We start from the raw sequence: 27,033 nt of genomic DNA, 5'->3' as shown, positions 1-27,033 counted from the left end.
AGCTCGTAGGAAGCGGTGGAAAGTAGCCGTGGACCGGAGTCGAGTGATGTTACTGATGGTCGGGCTTTGGAGGTGATCAGCACCGACAAGCTGGGGCAGATCCGCAAGGCAAGGGACAGCTCAGAGCACCCCCACCATCCATGGATCGTAAAGCATCTTGGCTTGAACTACTTAGCCGAACGGCTTGAGCATGTAAAGTAATTCTACGGCGTTGGCTGGCATTTCTGTTCTTTCTCACGCATGGTCATTTCTCCTGCAGCTCCATGCTGCGAGGGCATGCACGTCATACCAGAGCCCATCGCACAGCGGGCTCGTATTGGTAACATTAGTCCATGTAGACATGCCATCCAGCTGTGCTTCCGAACCATCTCCGCGCCAGATTCCCTCCACTCTCGGTAGGTTGGCTAAAAGCAACCCGTTCCTTCTCAATCTTGAATCCATACAGAAACCCACATCGAGCCGACTCCAGCAGCCTGGTTGCGATGCCTTGCTTCCGATGTTGACTAGATGTCCATATTCGCGAGATGCCCAGGATGGCCGAATCCGACTCTGTGCTGATAGAGATGGAAGAGCTTTGATGTGCAGCAGGAAGCTGGCATGCCTGCTTAGACGCAACTTTCTGGTCCAGTACAGTGTAAGCCTCCCAAATCCTCTCCACCAGGCAGGCTCCCACGCACTTGTTGCCCCGGATGTACAAATACATCTTGAAGCGATCGACAAGCGGCGAGCCAGATTCGTCAGTCGCAGAGGCATCCGCATTTGAAGCCGTTGTCTCCTTCGGCGCGTTTGCGAAGCTTGTACTACCTGTCTGGCTCCACATCTCTTCGTCTGATATGGGAACAGCTGCGAGCTCTGTGTTGACGACTTTCAGAACGTCGCTTGCCCTGTTGCGCAGCACTAGCGCATCTTTGCGCCCAACGACTGTAATGAAGCTTCCGTCTCCTCCACTCCAGACTTGGTTCTTTCTGAAACGCTCAATGACTGGCCTCGTGAAGTCTACACCTCCTAGGTTCATGGCGTGAAACTTCCGATGCATGGCCGCATCTTCAGCATTCGATGGTATGTACTCCATGCCGCAAGCTTTGCATGTTTTCCGATGCGCTGTGGCTAGGTCTAGCTGCATTTGCACCATGCGCTTCTTCTTCGGTGGTTGCTTTGGCGGGCTGTGGGCATTGTGGCTGCGTTCTACGAGGGGGTGCTTCGTTGGTGTCTTGGGCACGGATTGCTTCTTGAGAAATGAGAAGAATGGTCGTCGTTTCTGCAGGGCTGGGGGAGAGCTGCGCGGTGCTGATGAGGAGCGAGGACTTGACTGGAGCAGTTCATCCGAGAAGATGGCGGCCAAATCTTTAGGACTCGAGGTGGGAGGCACCGAGCCATCGCGTGTTGGTGAAGAACTCTCCATCGGCGAAGGACATGTGGCTATCGTCGTTGCATGGATTGCAGAGCTCTCGTACGCAGTCTCAACGCGTCTTCGTTTCGTGGGCGGTTCCTCATCGTATAGGGCGCGTTTGGCCTGTCGCGAATAGGTCCTTACGACCTTTCTGCATTTTGTTAGACATGGAAACTCTACATACGAGGTAAAACTTACTTCGTGGCGAAAGTCGACATTGTGGAGCTCTTGTAGCGACGGTTGAAGGATAGCTAGGCACCTAGGTATGCATCGTGAACCACCCCACGCGACGCGTTTTAGCGTGTTGTGCTTGAGCCCACCACGAACACGATGTCACGGTCCGACCTTGTGCCCATGTAAAGTAGCCTGCCTCGACGTAAACTATACCTAGGGGTATCTCGGGACTGCTTGTGTCGTTCGGGAGCGGTGTGGTTGGCGATGATACCTTAGGCAACAGCCATACTGCATGCCGGCCGGGGAGCGGCGTGCCAATCTATCCATAAGCCATCGCGTAGCTTCACACCCATTTGACTCAAAGGCGTGACTCAAAGGAAATCGTAGATCATATAAACACCTGGAGCCCGATAAACCAAGCTTAATCCTCTTCCCATTTATTTCCCTCTTCTACCCGCAAACTGCTAATAACAAAGGCCTCCAACACAATGGCCGCTCAACCACCACCAGCGCACCCACTTGAATGCGCCAAAACATTAGCGGATTCACCAATCCCACAACCCATCCTCACTACAGGCCGCCTCCTTATCCGACCACTGCATCTACAAGATGCGCAATCCATGTCGTTCAACGCAAACAACCCTCTAGTCGCAAAGTACATGTCATTGACGTTCCCAAGTCCCTACACACCCACTGAGGCGGAGAAATGGATCAACATAAACATCACTGCCCCGCATCAAAACCACTTCGGAATCTGCGAGCGCTCATGCCCAGAAGCTGTGATCGGTGGTATTGGCCTCATGCCTGGCACAAATGTGAACTCGCACACTGCAGAAGTAGGGTTCTGGATCGGCGAAGCTCACTGGGGAAAAGGCTATACCACTGAAGTCCTCGAGGGTTTCACCAAGTGGAGCTTCGACAAGTGGGAGAAAGATGGCCAGCGACTGAGGAAGCTGTGCGGCGGCGTTTTTGGTGGCAATGTGGCGAGCATGCGCTGCTTTGAAAAGTGTGGGTATACTAGGGAGGGTGTGTTGAAGGATCATTGTGAGAAGCACGGGCAGGTCATGGATGAGCATCTTTTTGGGTTGACAAAGGGAGATTGGGAGAAGAGGATGAGCGAGTGTTTCAATAACCAGTAGACTAAGAGCGACGACTTCTATAGTTGACGCGATTACGGCTCAGGCTGAGCGACGTAAGCCTGTAGTTGCATAAGTAATATTTCGACCGGCACATTATGTCTTGCTCTCTTCAACACAACGCACTTTTCTCCGTCGTATTTGCTTCCCTTGATCAACGCCTTCGCCTTCTCTTCGCCCAGTAAGTCCGTCAAGCTGTACACAGCTACTTTCCTCCCGCACCATATCGTGCTCTTGAACTCCAGCTCTGGGTACTGGAGTCGAGGCTGTAAGCGAGGAACGAGCGGCTCCGTGTACCATACCGGAGAGGTATGAGTGACTTCAGAAGAGGCATGTGGGTCCAGTTTCGTAGTCAAGCTTTTGCTGAAGTAGTTTGACCATTTTTCAAGCTCGACTTTGATCTGGTCAGCGCGATCTTGCAAGCCATCTGCACGCGTACGAAGCGATCCGAACAACAACACGCAGGAAACGTCCTCGATGTTCTCAATATCCTCAGTCCTTGGGCTCGAAACCGGGGTCAAGCGTCCTCTGAACCCAAAATTCCAGCTGAGCTTCGTAACTAGCCTCTTGCGCATCATGTCCAAGACAAATTCTGCCATGTCTTCCCTCCAGACCATCCTCCTCGTACTGTTGCTGCCCAGCTTCTCAATCAAGCGAATGTGGAGGCTCTTTTCCCACGCCTTCTTTTTACCCTGTTGTGCAGCGACGAGCTGGCGGCCTAAAAAGCGGTGTGGTGGCCCAAGATGTTTCTTGTCCGTAGTCAGCGATACGGGGAGGAGCCATGGGTCGCTCGTAGTGGGATGTGGGCGGGCGTGTAAGGACGTGAGAAATGCGACCGGAAGAGAGATGAGAGTTGCGCGGCATTGGCGAAGCGGCGATGCTAGGGAATGTGCTAAGAAGACTTAGCATGGTATCTACCTCTTGGAAAATGGTGTAGCTACCGAATGGATTCTCCCATAGCTTCTTCTGAAATGGGGTAAAGTCCGCAAACTTTGGCTGTCTTTTGGCCTGTTCCCATGACGACCTCTTCTCTAGCACTATCGGGTCGAGTGAAGGAGGTAGCGGAAGCTCCTTCGCCGTCCCATCTTTGCGCACACGGAACGTCTGGTGCGCATCATCACGTACGGGACCAAGGCTGTCACCTCGCAAGATGCGGCCGGGGACATGCGTAGAGGATCGGCGGTAGAGAACCTGGGAAGAGCGTCTAGCTAGGCTCCAACATGAGTCCAGGCGATGGGTCCATTTGCCTGGCATCAGATGCAAAAGAACGACCAAAAGATTGTGGATTGTTAGAGGGTTGGTGAAAAGGTCCGGGATGGGGCGTGATCGGATTCCCTAGCGCGAATCGCTAACTTTACGCCCCTGCTATAACCTCCATCTTCGGAGAAGGCAAGAACACCAAGAGCACACTATGGCAACGATACTACGGCAAGCTGCAAGGCCATCAATACTGCGAGCTTCTTGTACACGTCATGCGCGGTCCATATCAAGCCAGTTCGGCTTTACTGCGCCATGGAGTCCGCAGCAACAGCAGGACCACCAGTCACCGCGGGCAATGTCACTACCAATACCTTACGTGACAGAGACCACTGTGAGCTTTTTGAAACATCATCTGACATATCCGTCTGACTTTGTAGGGTGGAGGCTGGAAAACCTCCGACATTTTCTCGCGCCTTCTCCAAGAGCGGATCATCTGCCTTAACGGTGAAGTTGACGACTTCATGTCCGCCAATTGCGTCGCACAGCTCCTCTTCCTCGAAGCCGATAACCCAGAAAAGCCCATCTCGATGTACATAAACTCTCCAGGCGGTAGTGTGAGCGCCGGCCTGGCCATCTACGACACGATGAACTACATTCGCTGTCCTGTCAGTACGATCTGTATGGGCATCGCCGCGTCAATGGGGTCCTTGCTACTCGCCGGTGGCGCCGAAGGACAGCGATACATTCTTCCACATGCTAGAGTCATGATCCACCAACCGAGTGGTGGGTATCGGGGAAAGGCGAGCGACATCGCAGACCACGCGAAGGAGATCTTGAGGATAAGGGACAAGCTGAACAGAATATATCAATCGCATGTCACGAAGAAGAGAACTTTGGAAGAGATCGAGAAGTACATGGAGCGCGACTATTATATGGACGCGCAAGAGGCGATTGATTTTGGTATTGTCGATCAGCTGTTGGAGAAGAGGGAGGCTCCGGCCAAGGACGAGGAAAAGAAATGAGGCACCTGAAAGGGAATAAAAGTGTATGATACAAGAGAGAGGATGCCCAAACCCTAAAGACAATACCCGAAAATTGTATTATGCCAGGAACACTTCGCTGCTAAGCATTGATAGTAACGAAATCAATCATGCACCGCAAGTGTTAGGAGAAAACTGACAGGTAGAGTTCCAAGAAACTGGTCACTCGATCTACAACTTACGGCCGCGCGCATTCGAATTAAGAACAACAGATCAGTTTGACTTGGCAATCACACAACAGGCTTGTCCCCCGCATGAACCTGGAAGGCAGCGCTCAAGAGCGTCCAGAACAATCGCGAATTGCAAAGTTAAGGATACAAATACTACCATTTATTATTAGGACCAACTAAAGCATGGTCACCAACCTTGACAAGTCCGCCAGTCAAGATGAACAACAAGATAACTCCCACGTGAGAACGCGAGTCGTGCCGCATTAAGGTCAGTTCCACCTACCACCTCTTGCCACGACGGAAAGTAACCAGGGACTTGAAAAAGCAAGAAACAAAGTATACTAACTATAGAAGGAGTCTGTACCTTATGTAACGTAATTCGTCTGTCACTCTTTCAAGGTGCAATCTAATTCGTTCGTCGCTTTTTAACCCCTGTCACTTTCCGTACCTCTTTAGTTGACCCGCAGATACTTAGGTCTATGGGTACAGCTGAGTGCAGTAGCAAACTTTCTGGATCATTCTTTCCTCCCCGGTCCCTCTGAGAAGCCCCGGCAGAATACCACTTTTCTGCCGTGAAGAGTCGGCCTACGAGACAGATCACTCATTATGGATATCTGCATTCAGAACGTATGTTAGCGAATATCCTGACGTTTGACTGCACTAGAATACTGATCCACACTTTCAACAATGATCAAACATAGTCTTCAAAGCACTGCTGACTATGATACGCGATTTAGGTCCCCAAGGATGCTAGTCACATTGAATTGCAGACAGTCCTAAAAGACGAGCTACACAAGCTCGGCATATTGGCGTTCGAAGTCAAGAAGTGTTGTGAATTTAAAGCGCGCCCCTTCGCTATCCTTACGGTCGCAAATGAAACCAACGGGAAGACCTTCCTGCAGCATTACAGCGGCCGCGACAACCAGGCTTTGACCTTGCGCGGTGAACGTCTCAAGTTCAAACTGAGCAACAAACCCGGGCAACCCGACCCCATAAAAATAAAGACACTGTACGAGAAGGAAGCAGCAATACGAACAAGACTATCGAAACAAGCTCCCGAGCAGGTACAACGATCATCCCAATTCACACTACCCTTCCAAACCCTCATGACTGGTGTATGGGACTACGATCTGGTGGGAAAGCTCGTTTTCGACCAGAAATTCAAGGATACGAGGCATGGGTACATCACATTTGGAAAGGCTGGACTGGTGATATATCTTCAGCAAGGTGTACACGAAGATTTCAGTTGGCATTGCAGGGTTGACATTGCATACGCAATTGTAGAGCATGTGATCACCTCGTTTGACAACGGTAGCCGTGGGACCATGACTCTCACTCTAAAATCGCCGCCAAAGTTCTACAGAATTCGGTGGACAGACAGCACACAACTGTACTCTGGCAAAGAGATACCTCAAACTGCACGCCAGAGGTTGAAACAAAACGGCAGAACCCGCAAACTTGAACGGCTCTGTTCTTTAAGGCGGTCAAATACGATGGGTTCAGCCTTATGTATGGTATACCGAATCGCATTTTTCGATACACAAACAGCCGTGTGTGCTGCGAATATTACCAAAGACGTCTCTATACCCGAGATGCATTACTGGAAGACTATGGTACCTGCCTACCGGACGGGAACGATTGAGGCTGAGTTCAAGGAAGTCGAGGGCATGTTATCTAAATCCGATTGCTTGATCCCGCAACAGTTCGACTTCCGCGTACGCTTCCAGTTGATGGCACTTGTACTCGAAGGCATCGTTACCCCACTGAAAATGAAAGACATGATTCCGCACGTACAAGAGGCTGCCAATGAACATGGTTCCGATCTCACTGCAGTTAGAATTCGACACCTGAGGCAACAACTTCCCACACCAGCGCCATACACAGATGGAGGCAATTTCAGTCTACGGAAGCTTCGCGGCGTACTCATGGAGGGCGATCAAGGCGGCCGAGGACGTGGAATAGTCAATCAAGACCTAGGCAAAGAACAGAGAGCCGGTAATCATCTTGCTTTGACGTACAAAGCTACAGTCACCCCAACAGGTTAGTTCATTGACCGGCTACATGGCAGGGATTCCTTCACTATTCCTAGATGAATTCGTGGAGTTATAGTGGTGTCACCTAAGTGCTAAAAGCAGCGTGGATATCTTCAGAGCTACATGAGACATTTTTAGCTTCTGATGATCTTTGTGCTATGACCCGCAATTGGCTAACTATGTCGTCACCATAGGCATCGTTTTGCGAGGTCCCGACTGGAGCGTGTCGAACCGCGTCCTTCAGAAGTACTCTAACTATACAGAGTACTTTATGAAGGTCTCCTTCGCAGAAGAAGATGGGTCACCAGTGTTCCATAATACACAAGTTTCTCAGGGCCAGATCTACGACCGCTTTCGTAGACTTCTTCTGGGTGGGATCCCGGTTGCCGGACGCACCTTCGAATTCCTCGGTTTCTCGCAGTCCTCACTTCGATGTCATCAAGCATGGTTCGTGGCACCTTTTCAGGAGAATGGTAACATGCTTCACGCCAGAGATATCATAAACAGCTTAGGAGACTTCTCTCAAATCCACTGCATCGCCAAATGTGCAGCACGAATAGGACAGGCGTTTTCAAACACTATCTTCTCGATCCCGATCCCAATCACTGCTTACGTTACCGAAACCGCAAATGACGTCGAGAGGAACGGACGGTGCTTTTCGGATGGGTGTGGAACTATTTCCCAGGATCTTCTGAGTAAAGTTTGGAAAGTACTTCCACCCGAGCTTAAGAAACAGAGACCTACAGTACTACAAATCCGGTATCGAGGCGCAAAAGGTGTCTTGTCACTAGACAGTTCCTTGCATGGCGAACAAATGCACATCCGCAGAAGTATGACAAAATACACCGCCAATATGGGATGGGGGGACCTAGAGCTTTGCTCTGCGGCGTACAGACCACTTCCTGTGTATCTGAATCATCAGTCCATCAAGATCCTAGAAGATCTTGGTGTGCCGAAAAAGAACTTCAAATCAGTACAAAACGAGGCTATAGGTACGCTCAAGCTCATCACGGAAGACCCCTTGAACGCCGCTAGATTCCTTGGTAAGGCACTCTTCTTTTCAACTTTTGAGCAGGATCTTTGGATTTGCATAAGTCAGAAAATTCTACACAGCTTTATGGCTGTCATCGCCGAAACATGGAGATCATGGAAGATACACAGCTATAAGTCTACCCTTAATAAGTCAAAGGCTTACGCTGTTCGCAGTACAATCGCGCTCTACAGTAACTGCTAAAGTGCCAACACTGTTAGAGCGGATGCATCAGATTGGACTATCATTTCATGCAGACCGATTTCTCACCAGTATTGTCGAAGTAACAGCGATTTCGAAACTCAGAGAACTCAAATATCGCGCTAGGATACCAGTTACACAGGGATATCTGCTTTATGGTATTATGGATGAGACAAACACCTTGCGGGAGGGAGAGGTATACATTTCAACACAGGTTTGTGACACTAATGGAAACTGGAGTAGAAGTACACTCTTGAAGGATCGAGTTGTGGTCATGAGGGCACCTGCCTTGCACCCTGGCGATATACAGCTCGTCACAGCAGTCGATGTCCCGGCTGAATCGCCCCTTCGAGCACTGCATAGCTGTATCGTCTTTTCCCAGCAAGGCTCACGGGATCTTCCTTCGCAACTGAGTGGTGGTGACCTCGATGGAGACTTGTTTCACATAATGTTTGATGAGCGACTCGTCCCAAGTTTCACTGTGCCACCAGCAGATTATGCATCGACACCAGCGAACGACCTCGGAAAGTCAATAAGAGTCAACAACATAGTCCATTTCTTCATCGAATATATGCATGTGGATCCGCTAGGCCAGATCTCCAACAAGCACAAGATCACGGCTGATTTGAAGCCTTCTGGCACTCACGATCCTGAGTGTATACGCTTAGCAAAGCTTGCATCAGATGCTGTCGACTTCCGTAAATCTGGAAATCCAGTTGATATGGGTCAGATAACGCGTGGTGCAGACAACATCAGACCGGACTTCATGGGACCCGAATCGAATCTTGTAATCATCAAGCTTGGAGCAGCAGAGTTAGAGGGGCTCGAGCAGGATGACCTCAACGAACCTGATTTCATCAGCGCCCCAGATGTCAAAAAAGGAAGGACCAATTATTACCGAAGCAAGAAGATACTTGGGGTCTTATACCGTAGCATCGAAGAGAGGAAGTTCTTTGATAAGATGAAGAGTGATTTCGAAGCGTTCCGAAACGCTTGGGGCAGCGAGTCATTGATCCAAAAGCTCGAGAGCTATCTCGACCGAGAGACGCACGGTATTCACTGGAATCGTTATCAGGAGTTTGCCAAACAGCTTCGAGAATGCTACGAAGAAAACATGCTCGAGATTATGGACACGCTCCGTCCATATCGTGGCAAGCCTCTTACTGAGCTCGAGGTCTTCAGTGGTAACATCTTGGGCAAGAAAGAGCATGCAACTTCACGATATATACGTGAAGCCAATCTCGAGATTCACGAGCGTTTCGACCGTGACGTCAGCGCAATGATCAAGAGGATTGTCAGAGGCGATGGGCCTTGGGAAGGTGACGAGGACGCAGAGACACTGCCGCGAGCTATTGCTTGCTTCAAGGTCGCGTTAGAGAGCAATGGAAGGAAGGGTTATCAGAACCTGGAGAGCTGGAAGTACGTTGCTGCTGCAGTTTGTTTGGAGCACCTTCAGAAGTATTGTGGCGGGAGCCTGAATCGGCTTTGAAATGCTTGCGCTTTGGACGGTTAACTTGCACCTCATGATTTATTACTTTACTGTTAACGATTCTGTCTGTGTCAGCGATCATACAACCGAGGCGTTTGAGCAAGGTGTAGTCTTCGGATATGAGCATTTGGTGAGGAGTGTCTGTGAACATTTTATATAAACCAAAGTCCAGGATAAGAATACTACTGATAATACTTGGTACTATAAGGTCTTCCATGGTTCACTATTCGAGTAGAACTCACACTGAACAATCAATCAATCTGCATTCGAGGCTTCGCAAAAATCGACATCTACATCACATCACATCCAAGTTTCATAAATCCGGACCACCAACCCCGTATCAGCTCTAACCTCACCCCTCGCAAACTCTTCCCATCCCCTCTCCCACTCTTCCAATCCTTCAGCCCACTGCAACTGGATCCCCGCTATCTTTATCTTAAACTCATCGAAGGCCCTATAGAAGTCCTCAAAGTACTTGGCACCACCAACCTCAATACCTTTCTCCCTCAGTGACGACGCATTGACCAGTTTTAGAGAAGCTATGTTAGCCATACGTGCGTGGGGTTTCGACTTCACCACCGATGGTCACGGGCGTGAATGGAAGTGGAAGATAGGGATACCTAGGTATAACGCTAATAGTTAGAGCTAACCAAGATGAACTTCGTACAACTCCCAATGGCTTGCCCAAAGCAGAAGAAGCTCGAATTACGCGCTAAGAACTCCCTAAATTTCTGTATACTGATCTTTTGAATAGTAATCCGACTGCTATGAGTCGAAAATAGTACTAGTGCTTAGAAGGGGGTTTGCCTGAAGGCGACTTACGGCCTTAACAGTGAATATTGCAGATTCAGAGGTAGAGAAACTCCGATGCCATACCTGCGAGAACCTGTGTGAGCATTGAACTTTTCAAGCTAGACGGACACTGTATGGAAGTCGTAATGCAGACGATCGCATGGAAATTGCTGCACAACCGCAATAGGTTGTAGTCGTCCCATACGGCGTTTAGTCCAGTTGATTTGGGAAATTCTCTTGCGATCCTAGTCTTCCTGTATGTCCAACCCTCAATTTATTTCAAGTGGCTTTATTCCTGTCATCTCTTGTTTGCAAACTGGCTGCAAATCGCTGACGATTTTCGGGGACACTTTAGATCTTTCAGCTGAAAGTATTTAGAAGCGAGCCAACGTCCATCTTCTTGACTTGCCGAATCTTCCTCTTCTTGTTCGAATCGGGGTTCTTTTCATCGTGTTGGTCTTGATCCTTGTGGCGCTTTGTTGGCTGGGTCTTCCCTTCTTTGAACTCTCGGAAAAACCATGCAATTGAGTCGTCTTGGGTGAACCATTCACTACAGACGTAGGTCACAGATATCGATGACTGTGGGTTCTCTGTGATCAGGGGCTGTTGTAGATGCTCGATACAGAGATTGTACAGTAGCTTCATTTTATGCGCTTTCGTTATCTTAGGGTTTACCCATATCGACATTGGGCTTTGCTCGTCAGGTGCCGCGATCTTTTCTTTCAACCTGATCGTATTAGGCAATAGTCAATTCGCATGTTACGCCTGGCACTTACCATTGAGGAGATCCTGTGCGCCAATCTCCATATGAATCAAGTGGTTTACCACCTGCCTCCCCGGCTTGATGAACCCCAACAAGAGTCAAGGCAGAGAAGCTCGAGACACCTTGTAGAACAGCATTTCTGCCAAGCCCGAAGTTGCCAACAACAAGTAGTCTTAGCTTCCTGAAAGCACGATTCTCGCAGACAGCACGTGCCCAATGGCTTATGTTTATTGCAGGCATATATCGATCCATGGGACTATTTTTGTGTTCTAGAACAAGGCCCGCAAGTGTATGGATCTTGGTGAGCGCTATTAGATGGTCGACGGTTAGGGAAAAGTTTCGAATGCACAAGAAGGTTAGCATGCCGGTATCGAGTTTGGCCAGCCGGTCAACCATGGAAGGTAGTTGCGTTGGTATCAATGACCATGCCTCCCGCTCAGAAACATGGAACTGGTGATAGTGATCGATCTGTTTCGGAAACGCCTTTTGGAAGATGCTCCAGGCACTGAAGGTGAGATTATCACTGTGTACTATTTCAGCTGCGTCGTAAGCGAGGATTACCCCCAAATCCTCAACTTACGTGGCTTTGAGACGCTCGTAGATTCGACTGGCATAATGCCACCCGAGCCATTGCAGAGCCTCGGGCTCCATAAGATCAACATGCCAGATACAAGAACGGAGTGTCATCTGCTGAAGACTGGAGCAACCTTTGCCCCGATGTAGATACTCCGCCGGGTTATCTCTTCTGCCTCGGGCCTGGGTTGTCCATGTCGGTATCATCGATCGGACGGGGGTAGAGATAGTCTCTGTATAAACCTGGCCCGAGGACGGGTCGAAGAGCGACATGGTTCTTTAGCGTCGACAAGGAAGGACTCTGGGCTTCTGGGCAGGTCGTGATTTAACTGCGAGGGATAGATCAAGCGGCCACGTTTTTACGCGTCAAGTGGCGTAACCGTGTAACAGATGGAATAGTCTCTCGCCGTGTCCTCGTGCTCTTATCTTGTAGTCTCTAGAACGCTCCCATGGCCGATCGCGCTGCGAGCCACAACATGACGAACAACCGTCGCAACTACGGATGATCTGAGGGGGAACTATGTAGGGTGACAGAGCATACGAGACCAAGGGATACTTTGAAGCTCACGATGCGCTTCCAGGCACGGACCTTCTGCCTATCGATATCATTCGTTACTCGCTTGACCCGCGACGATGATAAGTGTGGGTGGCACAATGACATAGCGACATGTACCGTAGGAAGGTCGGGAATGCCTTTGACTGCTCGCCATGCTGAGCTTCGAGAGCGTGCAATAGCTGCTCTAAGTGGCGCTGAAGCCATGATTTGTTCATTTACTAGCTTCGGTCCTTTTCCGCACACCCGCCTTGCTCAAACTTCTGATATCACCACAGGCAGATCCAATCCGCGGGGTTTTTGAGTGATTCCAAGCACCGACATATACCTCATCATCAAATTGTTCTGTGTCTCCTTGAGTCGTCCAACCACCGACGATGTCAGCAATTGCGTCATCGAAAGCCAACAAGCTCTCGACCCGACTGATTAGTGGCTCCCCTATCCTCCTCGACGGTGCTCTGGCAACTTACCTCGAGACCCTAGGCGCCGACATTTCTGGCGCTCTCTGGTCTGCTGATATCCTCATAAAAACCCCTTCCCTGATCAAGCAAACGCATCTCGACTATTACCGGGCCGGCGCAAACATCGCTATCACAGCATCGTACCAGGCCTCTATTGCTGGGCTTACGAAGCACCTGGACCTGGATGAGAAAGAGGCGAGGACTGTCATCAGTAAGAGCGTAAAGTTAGCACAGGATGCCAGGGATGAGTATGTGACTGAGACTTTGACTGCGCTGAGTAAAGAAGCGAAAGATAAGATGGTAGCAAACGGCAGTTCACTCGCAGACTATGAACAATCAATTCGCAGCAAGTTGCTTGTAGCCGGCAGCGTAGGGCCATATGGTGCGTTTTTGGCAGACGGTAGCGAGTATCGTGGCGACTACACCCTCCCAAACCATGAGATGAAAGCGTTCCACCGTGGAAGACTCCAAGCGCTAGTGGACGCAAACGTCGACGTCCTAGCCTTTGAAACAATGCCTTCGAAGGGCGAAATCGAAGCCCTGTTGGATCTACTGATCACCGAGTTCCCGAATGCGGAGGCGTGGTTCTCATTCACTTTGCGGGACAGCGCACACATCAGCGACGGCACACCTCTAAGTGAGATTGTGTCCATTCTCAGAGGAACAAATCAAGTTGTAGCCGTGGGATTCAACTGTATTTCAGACGATCTTGCGTTAGATGCGCTCAAAGACTTGTCTCCATTAGTAGAGGGAGTGGCATTGATCGTGTATCCGAATTCGGGCGAGCAGTGGAACGCGCAAGCACGGGAATGGGAGGGTCAAAGGACAGAGGGGGCAACGTTGGAGCAGAAGACAGTAGAGTGGTGGAACGCTGGTGCTAAGATGATTGGAGGATGTTGTCGGACCACGCCAGAAGACATTGCAGTCATGGGGAAAGCGCTGGAGTCATTTCGCTAGATCATATTTATCGTACATTGCTATGGCCAAGTGAAGGTTAGATGGTGACCTGTATCACATTGCGTTGGCGCTCTCAATGCCTCCTGGCAGCCCCCTCGTCGAACGAAAGGTTGGCAGTATGATACTGGAACATGCTCCTGCGAAGAGGTGCTATGCGAGATGTTATTACCAAGTTTGAATACCTCTCAATACAGCCCCATATACCTAGCCATGTTTTACGGGGCGGGTCGCGAAGGGCCGCGGATAACTGATTAGAAAAGCATATTCAGGGTGGATGGGCGGCTCGAGTGACCTAATAGAATACTCCATTATTACCCAAGGTTGGCTCTCGACTACAAATAATGGTTTGCTTCCTCTCGATACGCCTATATTCTCTCTGATCCCCTGAGCCAATAAGTGTCTGTTGCGGTTGCCAATTTCCATGGACTTGTACTCAACTTGACATATTATCCTTCACTGCCCGCTTCTGCTCCACCGGGAGTCACGAATAGGCTTAAACGTAGTCGACCGTCTCCGGAAGGCGGCTGTGTTGTTCGACTTATTGTGTCACGTGCTCCCTACACGTACCATTTCTTAAATGGCCAGCTCGGCGTCATCAGATTCACGAACGTCATTGACATCTACTGCGCAGAACACGGTAGCACCCAAGAGCTTGCTGTCACTGCGCACCATTAGAACGGCGTCGCGGAACGCACTAACGTTCCCTTGGTTGTTCGTTGCTTCAACCGTCCACAATCATCTCCTCCTCTTCCGTAACATCGCCACTCCTCCTCTTCAAATCCTCCAATATTGCCTTGGCCCTGTCTAAAACATCCTCTCCGCCGACTTGCCCAGAACTTGCCCTTGCATTCAACACTCCCACGTCAAACTCGCCATAGCCTCCATTCTTCACATCCTTTTCCGGGTCATTGACGTCCTTCTCCCCCTTCTCCCCCTGCCGTTTTGATGCCGCATATTTGGGATGACTCTTGGGTATAACTTTGTACAGCTCGAGATCATTGATCTGCTTGGTGAGTTCATCCCGAATAAGGCCCACAGACAGTCCAACGTAGATGGCGTACTTTCGGAAGGCAGCCTGGCGGGCTTCAGGCGTGTCGGACTCGCCTTCTTGATCGCGGTCGTGGATGGGGTTGTTGGTGAGTTGGGTGAGTGCGGTGGCGAAGTAGGTGAGCATTTTAGGGAGTTGGCGATTTATCTCGCTCAGCGTGTCGATGTGGGAGGCAGCGACCTGGCGGTAGCTTTGAGTCTTTGGGGCCCCATTTGAAGCTTCAGTCGGTTTCACGACGTTTTCTGTCTGTTGCTCGTCTGATGTTGCTGGGGGTTGTTGATTGGCATTGGTAGACATGGTGGAGAGCTCAAAGTAGTTGAGGTCGTGGAGCTGTTCACGCAGCACCGAGAGATACGTTGGGAAGCTGCCAGGTAGGGGCTGGGATGCAAAGAGTGTGCGACCAAGATTCCGCCATCCAAACGTAACGCGACGGTGATTTGACTAGTGAACTGCTGCAGTCCAGGAGCATGCTTGAGCGTGAGCTTGAGCTCCGCAATGGATCTCTGCCCCGCCACGGCTTGGCACTCACCAGCCACGGCTCGAACCTCACCTCCGTGCTCACTCCGCATGCGACCTATCTCGGTGACGCCTAACGAAACTCTGAACGCGATTCAAGTACCTAAATCTGTCTTCTTACGCGTAGAGACATTGTATCTCCCACTTACGCCCGAAATCCTGACCGCTATTTCCCATATTCGGCCCTGTATGGGCAGTGCGACCGTTTCTTGCCCTACATCGAGGAGAAGCAGCAGCTCTTGCGCCGGCCTAGAAGAGAAGAAACACAATCGCAATGTCAGGGCCTCCGCCCGGCCCAGGGCCTGTGAGGGCCATGAGTGTAGGAAATGGCCCGCCGAGCGCTGGTCTACCACCGCATAACGCCATGCCTCCACAGCAGGGCGTCCCTCCACCTGGCAGCTCCTCGGGGCCACAGTCACAGCAGAACCTCAATCAAATTGTCAGTGAAACTCTCCTTCCAGCCTCCATTCTGCAGCTTCTTCCTAGTTTTACTCGCGCATTTGAGACAGTGTTTGATTGCGAGCGCATTGTCTCATTGAAGAGTGGAATTCTTCCTCTTGGTGAAAGAAAATCGCCCCCAACCATAATATCCCCAGCTGTCCATAGCATGTGTGAGCATACACTTGCACACTTTTGGCCTCAACCTTCGCGCACAATTCAGTATGTCTCAACCACCGCGCAAGCTCTGCCCGCCAGGCGGTTCAGCCTTTGCGCAACCCCCCTACTCTCTCGGCGCATCTAGATACTCGTATCAGAGCGGACCAAGCCATGGGCAAAACTATCAGAGCAAGCACCAGAACAAATCTCCGAACGTCGCCGCTCAATCCGACCAGTCTCTCGTTAGTCTTCTGCGGTCTTTATCCGCGTTCATCAGCACTCGTTTTGTCTCTCATAGTAGCTTGTACAAGCCAGTCTTGCTAACACCAAAAAGGTTCTAGAATATCTCTCCAAGAAAGGATATGTCCGCACCGAGGCGATGCTCCGCAAGGAGTCTGAACCGCAACCCAACGGCCAAACCCTCGCAACCCAAAGTACCGAAGCAGGCGGCGCAAAGTACACCAAAGCGTTCGAGCTCTTACGGAAATACACAGAGGACAATCTTGATTTATACAGACCTGAGCTGCGGAAGTTACTATGGCCCATATTCGTATACTCATTCCTGGACTTGGTGCGGGAGTTCTATACGAAAGATGCGGAGACCTTCTTCGCGGCCTACCATGCTTTGTTCGAGCGTGACCATGAGGACGATGTCAAGACGCTCCGCCAAGTGCGGTTGCAGGCGCATCTCCAGGAGAGTCGGATTGCGAAGCTGTATATCGATAACAAGTATAGGATTACGCTAACGACGATGCCATTCTATAACCTCATTCAGTTTTTGGAGTCTAAGCAGTTTGAGGGTGGACAGGCTCTGATGGACGTTATCCGAGACCATTTAAACATCGTCACAGTCGACCGAACAGCAACGGCAGAGAAGAGCATAGCCGCTATTCTCGCTGGCGGACAGGACGATGACGACCTTCCAGCAGAAGACGAAGGTATCCCAGGGCATAATCCTGGACATCCGCTCACTGCCCGCCATGACCCCGAGGCCGACGCTGCACGCATACGGTTGCAGTTGGGCGCCTACCCACAGGACTCGGAGCTACAAGAAGACGTACGAGCTGCCCTACAGGATGAAGACGCTAAGAGTGCGCCGAGGCCAGGACAACCAACGCTGGTAGATGAGTTTGAGCAGCGCATAAAACGCGAGCCCACCGAAGACGGTCCTTCACGCGACACGGTTCCTCTCCCACCTTCATTGGCGCGCGACGTCTCCATGGAGGTGCAAAAGATTATTGAGCATCGAGATCGGTACAAGATGGAAGGAAGGACAGGTGGCGTTGGCCCTGCCGTCAGCGTTACCATGTATACCTTCCATAATACGTACGATAGGTGAGTCTACCGTGGCTAGACTTTTTTTTTCTACATTTGCTTACATCATGGTAGCATCAACTGCATCGACTTCTCCGGCGACAACCAATATGTCGCAGCCGGCATGGCCGAATCCTACGTCCGCGTGTGGTCGATGGACGGCAGCCCCCTCACCTCCCCAGAAGACGCACCTGACACCCAGCCATCCTCCTCGCGCCGCCTAGTCGGTCACTCTGGTCCCGTCTATGCCGTAGCCTTCTCGCCTGCGACGGCGAACCCAGACCCCACGGGCCCTCCAACGAGCTCGCAATGCCTTTTGTCTTGCTCAGAGGACAAGACAGTGCGACTCTGGACTTTAGATACGTTCACCTGTCTCGTCGCCTATCGCGGCCACGACAACCCAATCTGGGACCTTCAGTGGGGCCCTTACGGCCATTACTTCTTAACTGGATCGAATGACCGTACCGCTCGCCTCTGGTCAACAGACCACATCGAGCCGCTGCGCATCTACGTCGGCCACGACAATGACGTGGATTGCGTCGCCTTCCATCCTAACAATCTGTACATCTTCACAGGCTCTTGCGACAGGACGGTGCGTATGTGGCACATCTCCGGCGGTAACTGCCTCCGACTCTTCACCGGTCATACCGGCAATGTGACGGCCATTGCGTGCTCACCAGACGGCAAGACGCTTGCCTCCGCCGACGACGCAGGGAACATTATCCTCTGGACGCTCGAGACGGGGCGTCGGAGGAAGCGTATGCGTGGCCACGGCAAAGGCGGAATCTGGTCGTTGTCCTGGAGCGTAGAATCTAGTGTCCTAGTCTCTGCCGGGGCGGACAAGACAGTGCGTGTCTGGGATGTTCTACAAGAGTCGAGCGACAAGGCTGCGGACGGCGCGGTCGCGAAGGCGGATGGTGCCATGACCACTAAGGGCGCGAGTGGCACTACCGTCACAGGCACAAAGAAGGCAGCGAAAGAGACGGGCGTGAGTGCGGATCAAATCAGCGCATTCCCCACGAAAGAGTCACCCGTATACAAAGTTCAGTTCACGAGGATGAATTTGGTTCTGGCGGGTAGTGCATACTTGCCGCAGCGGGCACTGTAGACATCGGGTAGCTTGGGAGGCGTACAGGGCGTTTTAACCTGGCAAAAAGCGTCCTCGGGGAATTCTTCATCCACCGAGTGAGTGGAAGACTGTATCATTGTCCTTTCGACATATTCGTCGAAGATGAGCATTTGAGTTTCTAGTTCGTTCTGAATAATACCATTGCAATCACTCCGTCACGTCGTATTCACTCATTGCGTACGCGTGCTATGTCTACAAACAGCCTAGAAGAACACTCGGCCTAAGCTGTCATTATCACTCCGAGCGTGGTTAAACAGTCCTTGTGCAATCGTGTTTAATAGCAGGTCGAGCACACTAAGCATGCAAGCGGTTTAGCTTTCCGGGGCTGGCCTCCGAACGAACACGGCACCTGGGCAACCTCATCACACTCGCATCACCATCCATCAATCTCATCACACGCATCAAAGACAAGACTTGACGGCCGTACTAAAAGGTGTCATATATTACATGCTAGACTTGCTTCCGGCCGCCAGTAACTTGTAGTACATGTGAGAGAAAGCCCTGCCTAGCTAAAGAACGCACCCTAGAAAGATCCTAATCCCACCCCGTTACCCATGAGACCACAGTGTAAGTATGTGAAAGGAGCCGGATTGCAAGCAATGCTAGGCTTGATAGACGATGCAATAATGTCCTCCCGTCTGACCCACCACCGCATCAGCGTGCCGACGACGCCATGATGATACTAGACGGCGCGATCATCGAATTGTGACCGACTTATGCAAAGTGTGCGAAGCCGAGAGCAACAACGATTGCCGCAAGGGAGCTCTTGCCTGCCCCAACAACCTGGCCCATGTTGATGGGAACGTCGCTGAAGGTGGGCTTGGGAGAGATGACGGTGCCGTTACCGCTACCAGACGGGTATGGGTAACTGCAAGTCAAGAGTTAGCGAGTGTGCAGAGAGATGCAGTGGAACTTGAACAACTTACCCAGATCCAGATGGACGAGCTGACACGCTCGAGGGACGGCTTGTGGGCGCAGCCTGGGTATCGGTGTTGGACTTGTTGGGTGGAGGCGGCTTGGTGATGAAGGACGTCCGCGTATGTGTCAGATAGCTCGTAATTCTAATAGTGCTATCGATTTCGGAAGAGTCGGACTCGACTGGTGATGGTGGGGCTGGATAACCGGAGCTCACGGATGTTATCGTGGGCTGCGTGCGCGAGACAGTGCTGAGAGAGCCGGGTGGTGCGGTTAGAGAAGACCCAAACGAGCTTCCATGAGCAGTGCTCGACGGGCCCGGTGTAGGAGCTGCAGTGGTCGACTCCAGGCCAGACGGCAAATGTAAAGTTGGTACAACGCCTGTGACGGTGCCCGAAGAAAGGACCAAGCTGCTAGAAGGAACGGCGGAGCTGCCGGACGAAGGGCCAGCAGAGTCACTTGACGAAGGGCCAGTAGAGCTAGGGCCAGACGAAGAGATGGAGAAGGAAGTAGGCGCAGGCACGAAGTCCGTATTCGTGTTTGAAGGAACGGCCGAACTACCAGAGGGGATGATGTACCCACTCGACGAGAGGCCAGCAGAACTAGGTCCAGCTGAAGAGACAGCGAATGAGGTAGGCACTGAGTCTGTATTGGTGTTGGTGGGTATTAACAGGCTACCACCTGAGCTCGAAGGGGCTTCCGAGCTACCGGGAGGGATGGCATACCCGCTCGACGAAAGGCCAGCGGAACTAGGACCAGCTGAAGAGATGGGCAACGAGGTAGGGACCGAGTCCGTGTTGGTATTCGAAGGGATCAAGGAATTGGCACCTGAGCTTGAAGGGGTGTTGTCTCCGCTGGAGGAGGCCCCGCTTGAGGTCGAGATTGCATCAGTGGCGGTTGAGATTAGTGTGCCTGGTACAGTTGCCGTAACGAATACGCTAGAGACAGGCACATCTGAACCGAGACTGCTAATCGAGCCAATGGCGGTTCCTGATGGGCTGAAAGTTGGAAGAGCGCTCGATTGGGGAGGAGCGTAGCTGTTGGAAGATGCCTGTCCACCTGGAGGGAAGGATGTCTGTACAGCATCTGAGAGAGTGTTGATAGTCAATGGCAGTGAGACTGAAGACCCTGTGATGATGCTGATGCTGATAGAGACCCCCAGGGAGGAGGCCGATACAATTGGCAGCGCAATCGAAGTCGTCGGGCTCGGGGGGATGATGCTAACGGAGAAGTCGAGGGAGTTTGATGGAAGAACTGAGCTAGCGACTGAAGTCGGAGACACACCGGAAGCAGGTGGCTCGACTCCAGGTGTTGAGGTGAGCGAGCAGATGGTGGTGGTGACGCTGACAACGGTAGTAGACGTCCGAAGCACCGTGGCGCTAGCAGGGCAGTTCGTAGCATCCGTGGCACACTCAGTGACGGTGTACGTGGACGTGGTGAGGACGACCGCGGTGGTGATGTCGCTGAGAGCACGTTGAACGCGTGGAGCAGCAAGAGGCTGAGCTGCAGAAACAGCGCCTGCGAAGAGGGCGACAAGCTGGAGCCACTGCATGGCGAAGGCAGCGCTGGCGGTGATGGGAGAGACGTAAAGAGTGTAGTTGATTTGGGCAAAGGTAGCACAAGGTCAGACCGATTGCTGGAAATCAAGTGTGGTAAACGAGTGGAGGAAGTTGGTGCAGAGGGGAGGGGAGGCAGATGGATAAACAGCCTGGTGAGGCTTTATTGGGGGAGGCACGAGCGCCAAGGCTGCAACGGCCGCCCAAGCAAGAGCGAGGGAAGGCGCGTTGCCGCATGACAACAAACACTGCAACCTGCAACCTGCAACTGGCCTTTCCGAAGCGGTCCTGACGCTTCCAAAATTGCGGTGACGTCATGAGCAGAGAGTATGGGGGCCCAAAGGTGCAGCGGAGTAGGGATGGAGCTGCTGCACGTGAGAGGCCATTCACCCTCCGCATCTCGGCAACGTCTCGTCCCACAGGGCCAATCTGCACCGTGCCAAGACACTTGCACACCATGACAGTCCGAGGAGACGGGCCATTGGACTCGGATATGTGTGCTCCAAGAGGCGCCATGGGCTAATTGCACCTGCGTCACGGCAGTGACATTGCTGTGTGAGTGCAGCAGTAACACTGGGCCGCTCCTTGCCCGTGTACATACATAAACACAACACCCGCGCTCCTCCCCCACTTCACATGCACCCTCACTCTCTCCTTCACCCACGAATTCGATTGCTCTCTAGCAGCTTCCACGCAGCTCATCCGACTATAAACAGCTCGCCCCCCCGCCCGCCAGCGCTCCCTCACGACACCTCACCCAACCGCTTTATTCTCTGCAGCTGCATCAATTCAACCCCACATATTCAACCCAGCTCTACCACCAACAATCCACTTACCGCCATCACCATGTTCGGCTTCAAGCTCCTCGCAGTGGCCGCGCTGGCCTGCGCTGTCGTCGCGACCGATTGTAAGTGTACACCAAAATCTTGGTGTAGCCCAAACTCCAGCTAACGAGCCTTCTAGCCGCTTGTGCTGCGCCTACCACTGTGACTGTCACCATGACCGAGTGCGTCACGGCGCCTGTCAATCCGCTTCCTACTCGCCCAGGCTCGCATGTGCCGCCTGTTGCGCCTCCGCCTTCGTCGGTCGAGTCTACGGCCACTGCTCCCTTGAGCAGCAACCCGCCAGAGGCCCCTACCAACGTCATGCCGCCTCCTCCTGGAGTGCCATCTTCTGGTACCCCGGTTGCTCCTCCCAGCTCGGGTGCTCCTGTCGCTCCCTCCACTGGTGTGGCTCCTCATTCGACTCCGTCTGTTACCGGCACGGTCCCGGCTCCCTCTTCTACGGCTGCCAACAACCGCCCGTCCCCGTCGACCAGCACCCCCGCGGTCATCTCGACTGCCGCTGCTGCTCTCGCGACTCCCTACATCAAGTTGGGCTCGCTCGTTGCCGCCGGTGCTGCAGCCATGGCTGTCGCTGTCTAACGCACACACACACACACACACACACACACACACACACCATCTCCGCGTCACGTTGAGGCGAGGTCCATGTCGGTAGGATAAGGCCTTGCATCTGTGCTGCAACCATGGCAGATACACCTTCATGGTACCATCTCTGTATTTGGAGGTTTCTTGGTGGACGGGCTTATCATTGCTGAACAGCTGCTTCATGAATAGCATGCATGTAGCTCTTCTCAATGCCTAATACAAACGTGACTTGGTCACTGTTCTCTACAGCTGTCTTGATAATACTGTGAGGTCCCGTTTTGCAAGTGCCATCATTGCGTGTTTCTGTATAAACCCCTAATGCGTATCCTGCGCAATCTCGATCCTCTATGCGTACATGCTCTCTAACCGTCCTCGGCCATTTCGCTGCTGTTGCTTTCGCTCTCTCTTTGACGTCGAGACAACAGACTATTTTTACAATATCCCTACATCGTCTGGCCCACACTCCCCTCGTGACTGCAAGAGCCGCTTCGAGCCGCTTCCATCCAATGTCCTCATTTCCTTGCTCCCCTGTTCATTGACCGTCTTGAAGCCTATTCTGGAAGAATCAATGTAATTACAAACATCTCCGCACTTAAAGTACTTTCACAGAACCAGCAATAGCTCAACTAGGGCGTAGGCGCTTTGGTAATCCTCTCCTTCCGGGACTGCACAAGCACAAAGTCTTTCACATCGAGGTGCGGTCTCGCACGGCACTTGAAGCATAATCATCACCTCGTGAAGGGTTCAGAGCGAGAATTGTACCTGCCAAGGACGTCGAGGAAGAAATGATGTTTGATGTAAGGCCGAGGCATTCAAATCAGGATCCGGATTTCTTCACGGCAAATATAACATAAATACTAATATCAATCTATGGTAGGAGAAGGCATTGTCGACTATGCATCTTCTTCGTGGCGGTAGTGGTAACAAATGACCAAGTAAAAGTGATTGTTGATATTATATACCAAATAGTCACAATGTAAGTTTCATGACTTTAAAACTTGTGTCCGAATAGAGTCCCCCGAGGTTTCCACTCAACGGGTGATACGCTCTCTCGCTTTCTTTTCTTTGGTACTGTCTCATCCTCACTGAGCTCAATCTGCTCCACCCCACCGAAGTCCTCCACGTCCTCCTCGTTCTCGTCGAACTGCTCTATTCCGTTCTCGTCAAACTCCTCCATCCTGTTCTCGTCGAACTACTCCATGACCGAATCATATCTGTTAGGTGTTCCAGCACTGCTCTCGCTTTCGCTTGTCTCTGTACGTGTCTTCCCCAGCACGATGCCGAAGTCTTCGATCTCCTTCCAGATCGTTTCCGCCTCCTCGCGATGGCTGGGATCCTGGACATACTTGTCTTCGTCGGATTCATAATCAGCATTGAACCCTACGACATCGTTAGTAAAATCCAAGTTCACATACAACGAGTCACATGCCTTCTGCTTTTTCATTCATTCGTGTATAATGCCTCGGTTTACATTGAGGCATCTCCTCAATATCCGTGTTGGCGGTGCCACAAACGATGGAAAAGCGCGAAAGCGCTCGCTGTAGTGGCCCCATCTTTGCCTCTTCGGCCTCCTCCTTCCATGTCTCAGCAGTCTGACCTAAGAGGATTTTCAAAGCGCCTACGCCCTAGTTAAGCTATCGCTAGTTCTGTAAAAATACTTTAAGTATAAAAATATTTATTTCTATATTTAAAAGTAAGTTAACGCTAGAGCAGATTATACAACGCAGTAAAAGAATTTAATATAAAATTATAGTTTAGGTGCTATACTTAGCACCCTAATATAGTATTAAGGTAGTAAAGTTTTTACAATACTAGACTAGCTAAATAGATTATTAAGAAACTCTTGATAATTACTATTAGTAGACCTAATATATTATTATTTAAGATTGTAGCAACGTATCTATCTAAAAATAAAAGTACGCAATACACAGTAATAATACTAATAATATAAGCTATTAATAATATATTAGGTCCCGTTTTCGCGGATAAAAATATTTATAATTATATTAATTTTTTTAAAATAAATTAAAATAATTACTAATTATAGTTCCAAATTTTATTATTATTTTTTTATAGTACTAAATATTAATTTTAAAAAGTTACTTACTTTTAAAGTATATATAATATATTATATAGGCGAGTTAGTTGCCCGGTTAAGTTAGTTATAATACTAAAATTTTAATAAAATTAGTACTATACATAATAGTATAGCACTATAAAAAACTATAATAGTAAATTATAATAAGCTAATTTATTTAAAAATTATTTTTATTTTTTACTTAGATATTTATGCGTTATACCTAACTTTATTATAGTATTTATAGCACTTTTAAAAAAGCTTACTTACTTTAATATATACTTATTTTTTTATTTTTTTTTATTACTATGCGCTTTAAACTCTTTTAAAATTATTAATTAAAAACTATTTTTTACTAATATATTATACAGGCGAGTTAGTTGCCTAGTTAAGTTAGTTATAATACTAAAACTTTACTAAAATTAGTACTATGTATAATAGTATAGCACTATAAAAAATTATAGTAGTAAATTATAATAAGCTAATTTATTTAAAAACTATTTTTATTTTTTATTTATATATTTGCGCATTATGCCTAGCTTTACTATAATATTTATAGTATTTTTAAAAAAGCTTACTTACTTTAATATATATTTACTTTTTTACTTTTTTTTTATTACTATGCGCTTTAAATTTTTTTAAAATTATTAATTAAAAACTATTTTTTATTATAAAAGTTTTTTTTTTTTTATATTTACTTTTTTTTATATAATTTTTATTATATAGCAGCTTTATTAGCTACTTAAAACTTAGTAATTTTTTTTTATGTTAATATAAATTTATGCGCAACTATAGCTGCACTTTTTAATTTTTTTTTAAAAATTTTAATTATTAAAGTAAAAAAATTATTTAAGTATTTTTAAATTTTTATTTTAATTAGTATTAACTAAAACTTAAATTTTAAAGTATTATTTAGTATTTTTAATTTCTAAAAACTATTTTTAATAGTAAGTAGTAGTAGAATATATAATTAAATATTAAGCTTTAATATTATAGTTTTAAAGTTAAAAAAAACTAAACTAGCACTTTTAAAGCTATTTAAAATATTACTTTTTATAATAGTAGCATTAAAAGCTAGTTTAAAATATAATAAAAATTTAATTTTAGTAATATAATTAATGCTATTATGCATTAGCTTTTTAGCTTAGTACTTATATACTTTTTTTAAAAGTATAAAATAACTTATATTAAATAGCTATAGCAAGTGCAATAAATATAAAAGTATATAAAAAATAATAATTTTTTATTTTTTATAGTACTATTAGAATTAGACTAATATATAGCTTTTATAACTATTAATAATAAATAAATAATAAGTACTAATAATTTTTTTTTAATATATTTATTAAAGTGCTTTAATTACTTAAAAGTAAGCTTATTTATTATTTAGCTATTTTTAAAGACTATAATAACTTAATTATAAAATAAACTATTTTTTATACTAGGCTAAAAAGTAGTTTTTATTTATAAAAATAATAAAAAGTAAAATAGTTTATTTTATTATATTAATATTTTAGATTACTATTACTTATTTTTAATTACTCTACTGCACTATCTTTAGCCGTTTTTAATAATTAGTACTTAAAATAATAGTTTTATATAATATTTAATTTATTATAAAACTTATTTTATTAAAGTTATATATATTTTTATTTTAAATACTATACTTAGTTCTTTAGACAGGGACCCTATTAAACTATTACGCATTAATTTTATTATTAATAACTAATTAAGTTTTAGCAGCTTTTTAGCTACTTTAGGCTACTGCAAGAAATATATAAATTATTATAAATATAAATACTGCAAATACAAACACTGCGAATACTATAATACTATAATACTATAATTACTGCAATTATTATAATTTTATAGGCTAAAATACTAACACTTATGCTAATGCAAAAATAGATTATATTTAATTAAAAACTATAGTACTAAATTCTTTTGCTATACTGCTAAATTCTGTAATACTAAATATTTTATACTTTAAATTCCCTGCAATAAGCAATTAACAGCCTACAATTTATTATTATTATTTTTATAATTATTTTATAATAAGCTTTACTGCTTATATAAAAATAATAGTACTAATATACTATATAATACTAGGCCTGTAGTACTAAGCGCTACTAGATTTTTCTATACTACTATACTACTGTACTACTGCACTGCTGCATTACGCATTATAAATAATAATTATTTATTTATTAATATACAAGTACTTTTCTAGCTTTTTTTATTACTAAAAACTAGTAATAAATTTTTTTTTAGTATCTGTTGCCTGCTTTTTAGCTAGCTTTTTAGCTAGCTTTTCTAGTATTTGCTGCTAATTAATAAAAAAAAACTTATTTAGCAATTTTAACTACTTTATAATTAATTTAGTAATTTAAATATATTACTATATAGCTGTAATAACTACGTACTTTAAATATACAAATTTTTAATATAAAATTAAAAAAGCTTTAGTACTTTTAATAAATCTAGCTTTT

General features: G+C 48.0%; 10 protein-coding genes across 10 annotated transcripts; 5 read left to right on the top strand and 5 right to left on the bottom strand.

Annotated features, from left to right (window-relative positions):
- Nucleotides 1-325: 325 nt before the first annotated feature.
- On the bottom strand, nt 326-3,991 carry K460DRAFT_387728 (sister chromatid cohesion protein Eso1; the record flags this gene model as incomplete). The annotated part of the gene is made up of 5 exons (XM_040935654.1): nt 3,642-3,991; nt 2,796-3,592; nt 2,445-2,558; nt 2,308-2,408; nt 326-1,529 (listed from the first exon to the last, which is right to left on the bottom strand). Exons 1-5 carry the CDS (start codon nt 3,952-3,954, stop codon nt 326-328), a joined length of 2,529 nt encoding a protein of 842 aa, XP_040786319.1. The 5' UTR covers nt 3,955-3,991.
- A 208-nt stretch (nt 3,992-4,199) lies between these two features.
- On the top strand, nt 4,200-5,065 carry K460DRAFT_368610 (ATP-dependent clp protease-like protein proteolytic subunit). Its single transcript, XM_040933813.1, has 2 exons — nt 4,200-4,291; nt 4,338-5,065. The coding sequence occupies exons 1-2, from the start codon at nt 4,256-4,258 to the stop codon at nt 4,920-4,922; spliced, it is 621 nt and encodes a 206-aa protein (XP_040786318.1). The 5' UTR covers nt 4,200-4,255; the 3' UTR covers nt 4,923-5,065.
- A 211-nt stretch (nt 5,066-5,276) lies between these two features.
- On the top strand, nt 5,277-10,013 carry K460DRAFT_150615 (RdRP-domain-containing protein). The gene is made up of 5 exons (XM_040926811.1): nt 5,277-5,378; nt 5,465-5,737; nt 5,848-7,150; nt 7,338-8,186; nt 8,350-10,013. The coding sequence occupies exons 2-5, from the start codon at nt 5,717-5,719 to the stop codon at nt 9,861-9,863; spliced, it is 3,687 nt and encodes a 1,228-aa protein (XP_040786317.1). The 5' UTR covers nt 5,277-5,378; nt 5,465-5,716; the 3' UTR covers nt 9,864-10,013.
- A 1,002-nt stretch (nt 10,014-11,015) lies between these two features.
- K460DRAFT_288132 (uncharacterized protein) lies at nt 11,016-12,069 on the bottom strand (the record flags this gene model as incomplete). The annotated part of the gene is made up of 3 exons (XM_040929025.1): nt 11,016-11,382; nt 11,432-11,941; nt 11,999-12,069. The coding sequence occupies 3 exons, from the start codon at nt 12,067-12,069 to the stop codon at nt 11,016-11,018; spliced, it is 948 nt and encodes a 315-aa protein (XP_040786316.1).
- Nucleotides 12,070-12,921: 852 nt separating this feature from the next.
- Nucleotides 12,922-13,962, top strand: K460DRAFT_289811 (Homocysteine S-methyltransferase; the record flags this gene model as incomplete). The annotated part of the gene is made up of 2 exons (XM_040929145.1): nt 12,922-13,305; nt 13,357-13,962. 2 exons carry the CDS (start codon nt 12,922-12,924, stop codon nt 13,960-13,962), a joined length of 990 nt encoding a protein of 329 aa, XP_040786315.1.
- A 721-nt stretch (nt 13,963-14,683) lies between these two features.
- Nucleotides 14,684-15,307, bottom strand: K460DRAFT_357438 (uncharacterized protein; the record flags this gene model as incomplete). The annotated part of the gene is made up of 1 exon (XM_040932030.1): nt 14,684-15,307. The coding sequence occupies one exon, from the start codon at nt 15,305-15,307 to the stop codon at nt 14,684-14,686; it is 624 nt and encodes a 207-aa protein (XP_040786314.1).
- Nucleotides 15,308-15,581: 274 nt separating this feature from the next.
- On the top strand, nt 15,582-18,725 carry K460DRAFT_368604 (transcription initiation factor TFIID subunit 5). The gene is made up of 3 exons (XM_040933812.1): nt 15,582-15,965; nt 16,458-17,458; nt 17,513-18,725. The coding sequence occupies exons 1-3, from the start codon at nt 15,801-15,803 to the stop codon at nt 18,543-18,545; spliced, it is 2,199 nt and encodes a 732-aa protein (XP_040786313.1). The 5' UTR covers nt 15,582-15,800; the 3' UTR covers nt 18,546-18,725.
- Nucleotides 18,726-18,830: 105 nt separating this feature from the next.
- On the bottom strand, nt 18,831-21,158 carry K460DRAFT_368603 (uncharacterized protein). Its single transcript, XM_040933811.1, has 2 exons — nt 19,493-21,158; nt 18,831-19,434 (listed from the first exon to the last, which is right to left on the bottom strand). The coding sequence occupies exons 1-2, from the start codon at nt 21,031-21,033 to the stop codon at nt 19,281-19,283; spliced, it is 1,695 nt and encodes a 564-aa protein (XP_040786312.1). The 5' UTR covers nt 21,034-21,158; the 3' UTR covers nt 18,831-19,280.
- A 310-nt stretch (nt 21,159-21,468) lies between these two features.
- K460DRAFT_418751 (uncharacterized protein) lies at nt 21,469-22,623 on the top strand. The gene is made up of 2 exons (XM_040937965.1): nt 21,469-21,944; nt 22,001-22,623. The coding sequence occupies exons 1-2, from the start codon at nt 21,674-21,676 to the stop codon at nt 22,459-22,461; spliced, it is 732 nt and encodes a 243-aa protein (XP_040786311.1). The 5' UTR covers nt 21,469-21,673; the 3' UTR covers nt 22,462-22,623.
- A 796-nt stretch (nt 22,624-23,419) lies between these two features.
- On the bottom strand, nt 23,420-24,043 carry K460DRAFT_368601 (uncharacterized protein). Its single transcript, XM_040933810.1, has 2 exons — nt 23,897-24,043; nt 23,420-23,847 (listed from the first exon to the last, which is right to left on the bottom strand). Exons 1-2 carry the CDS (start codon nt 24,018-24,020, stop codon nt 23,660-23,662), a joined length of 312 nt encoding a protein of 103 aa, XP_040786310.1. The 5' UTR covers nt 24,021-24,043; the 3' UTR covers nt 23,420-23,659.
- Between the last annotated feature and the right edge of the window lie 2,990 nt (nt 24,044-27,033).

Source organism: Cucurbitaria berberidis, assembly GCF_010015615.1.
Source record: "Cucurbitaria berberidis CBS 394.84 unplaced genomic scaffold K460scaffold_4, whole genome shotgun sequence".
NCBI lineage: Eukaryota > Fungi > Ascomycota > Dothideomycetes > Pleosporales > Cucurbitariaceae > Cucurbitaria > Cucurbitaria berberidis.
This window is presented reverse-complemented; position numbering and strand designations above follow the sequence as displayed.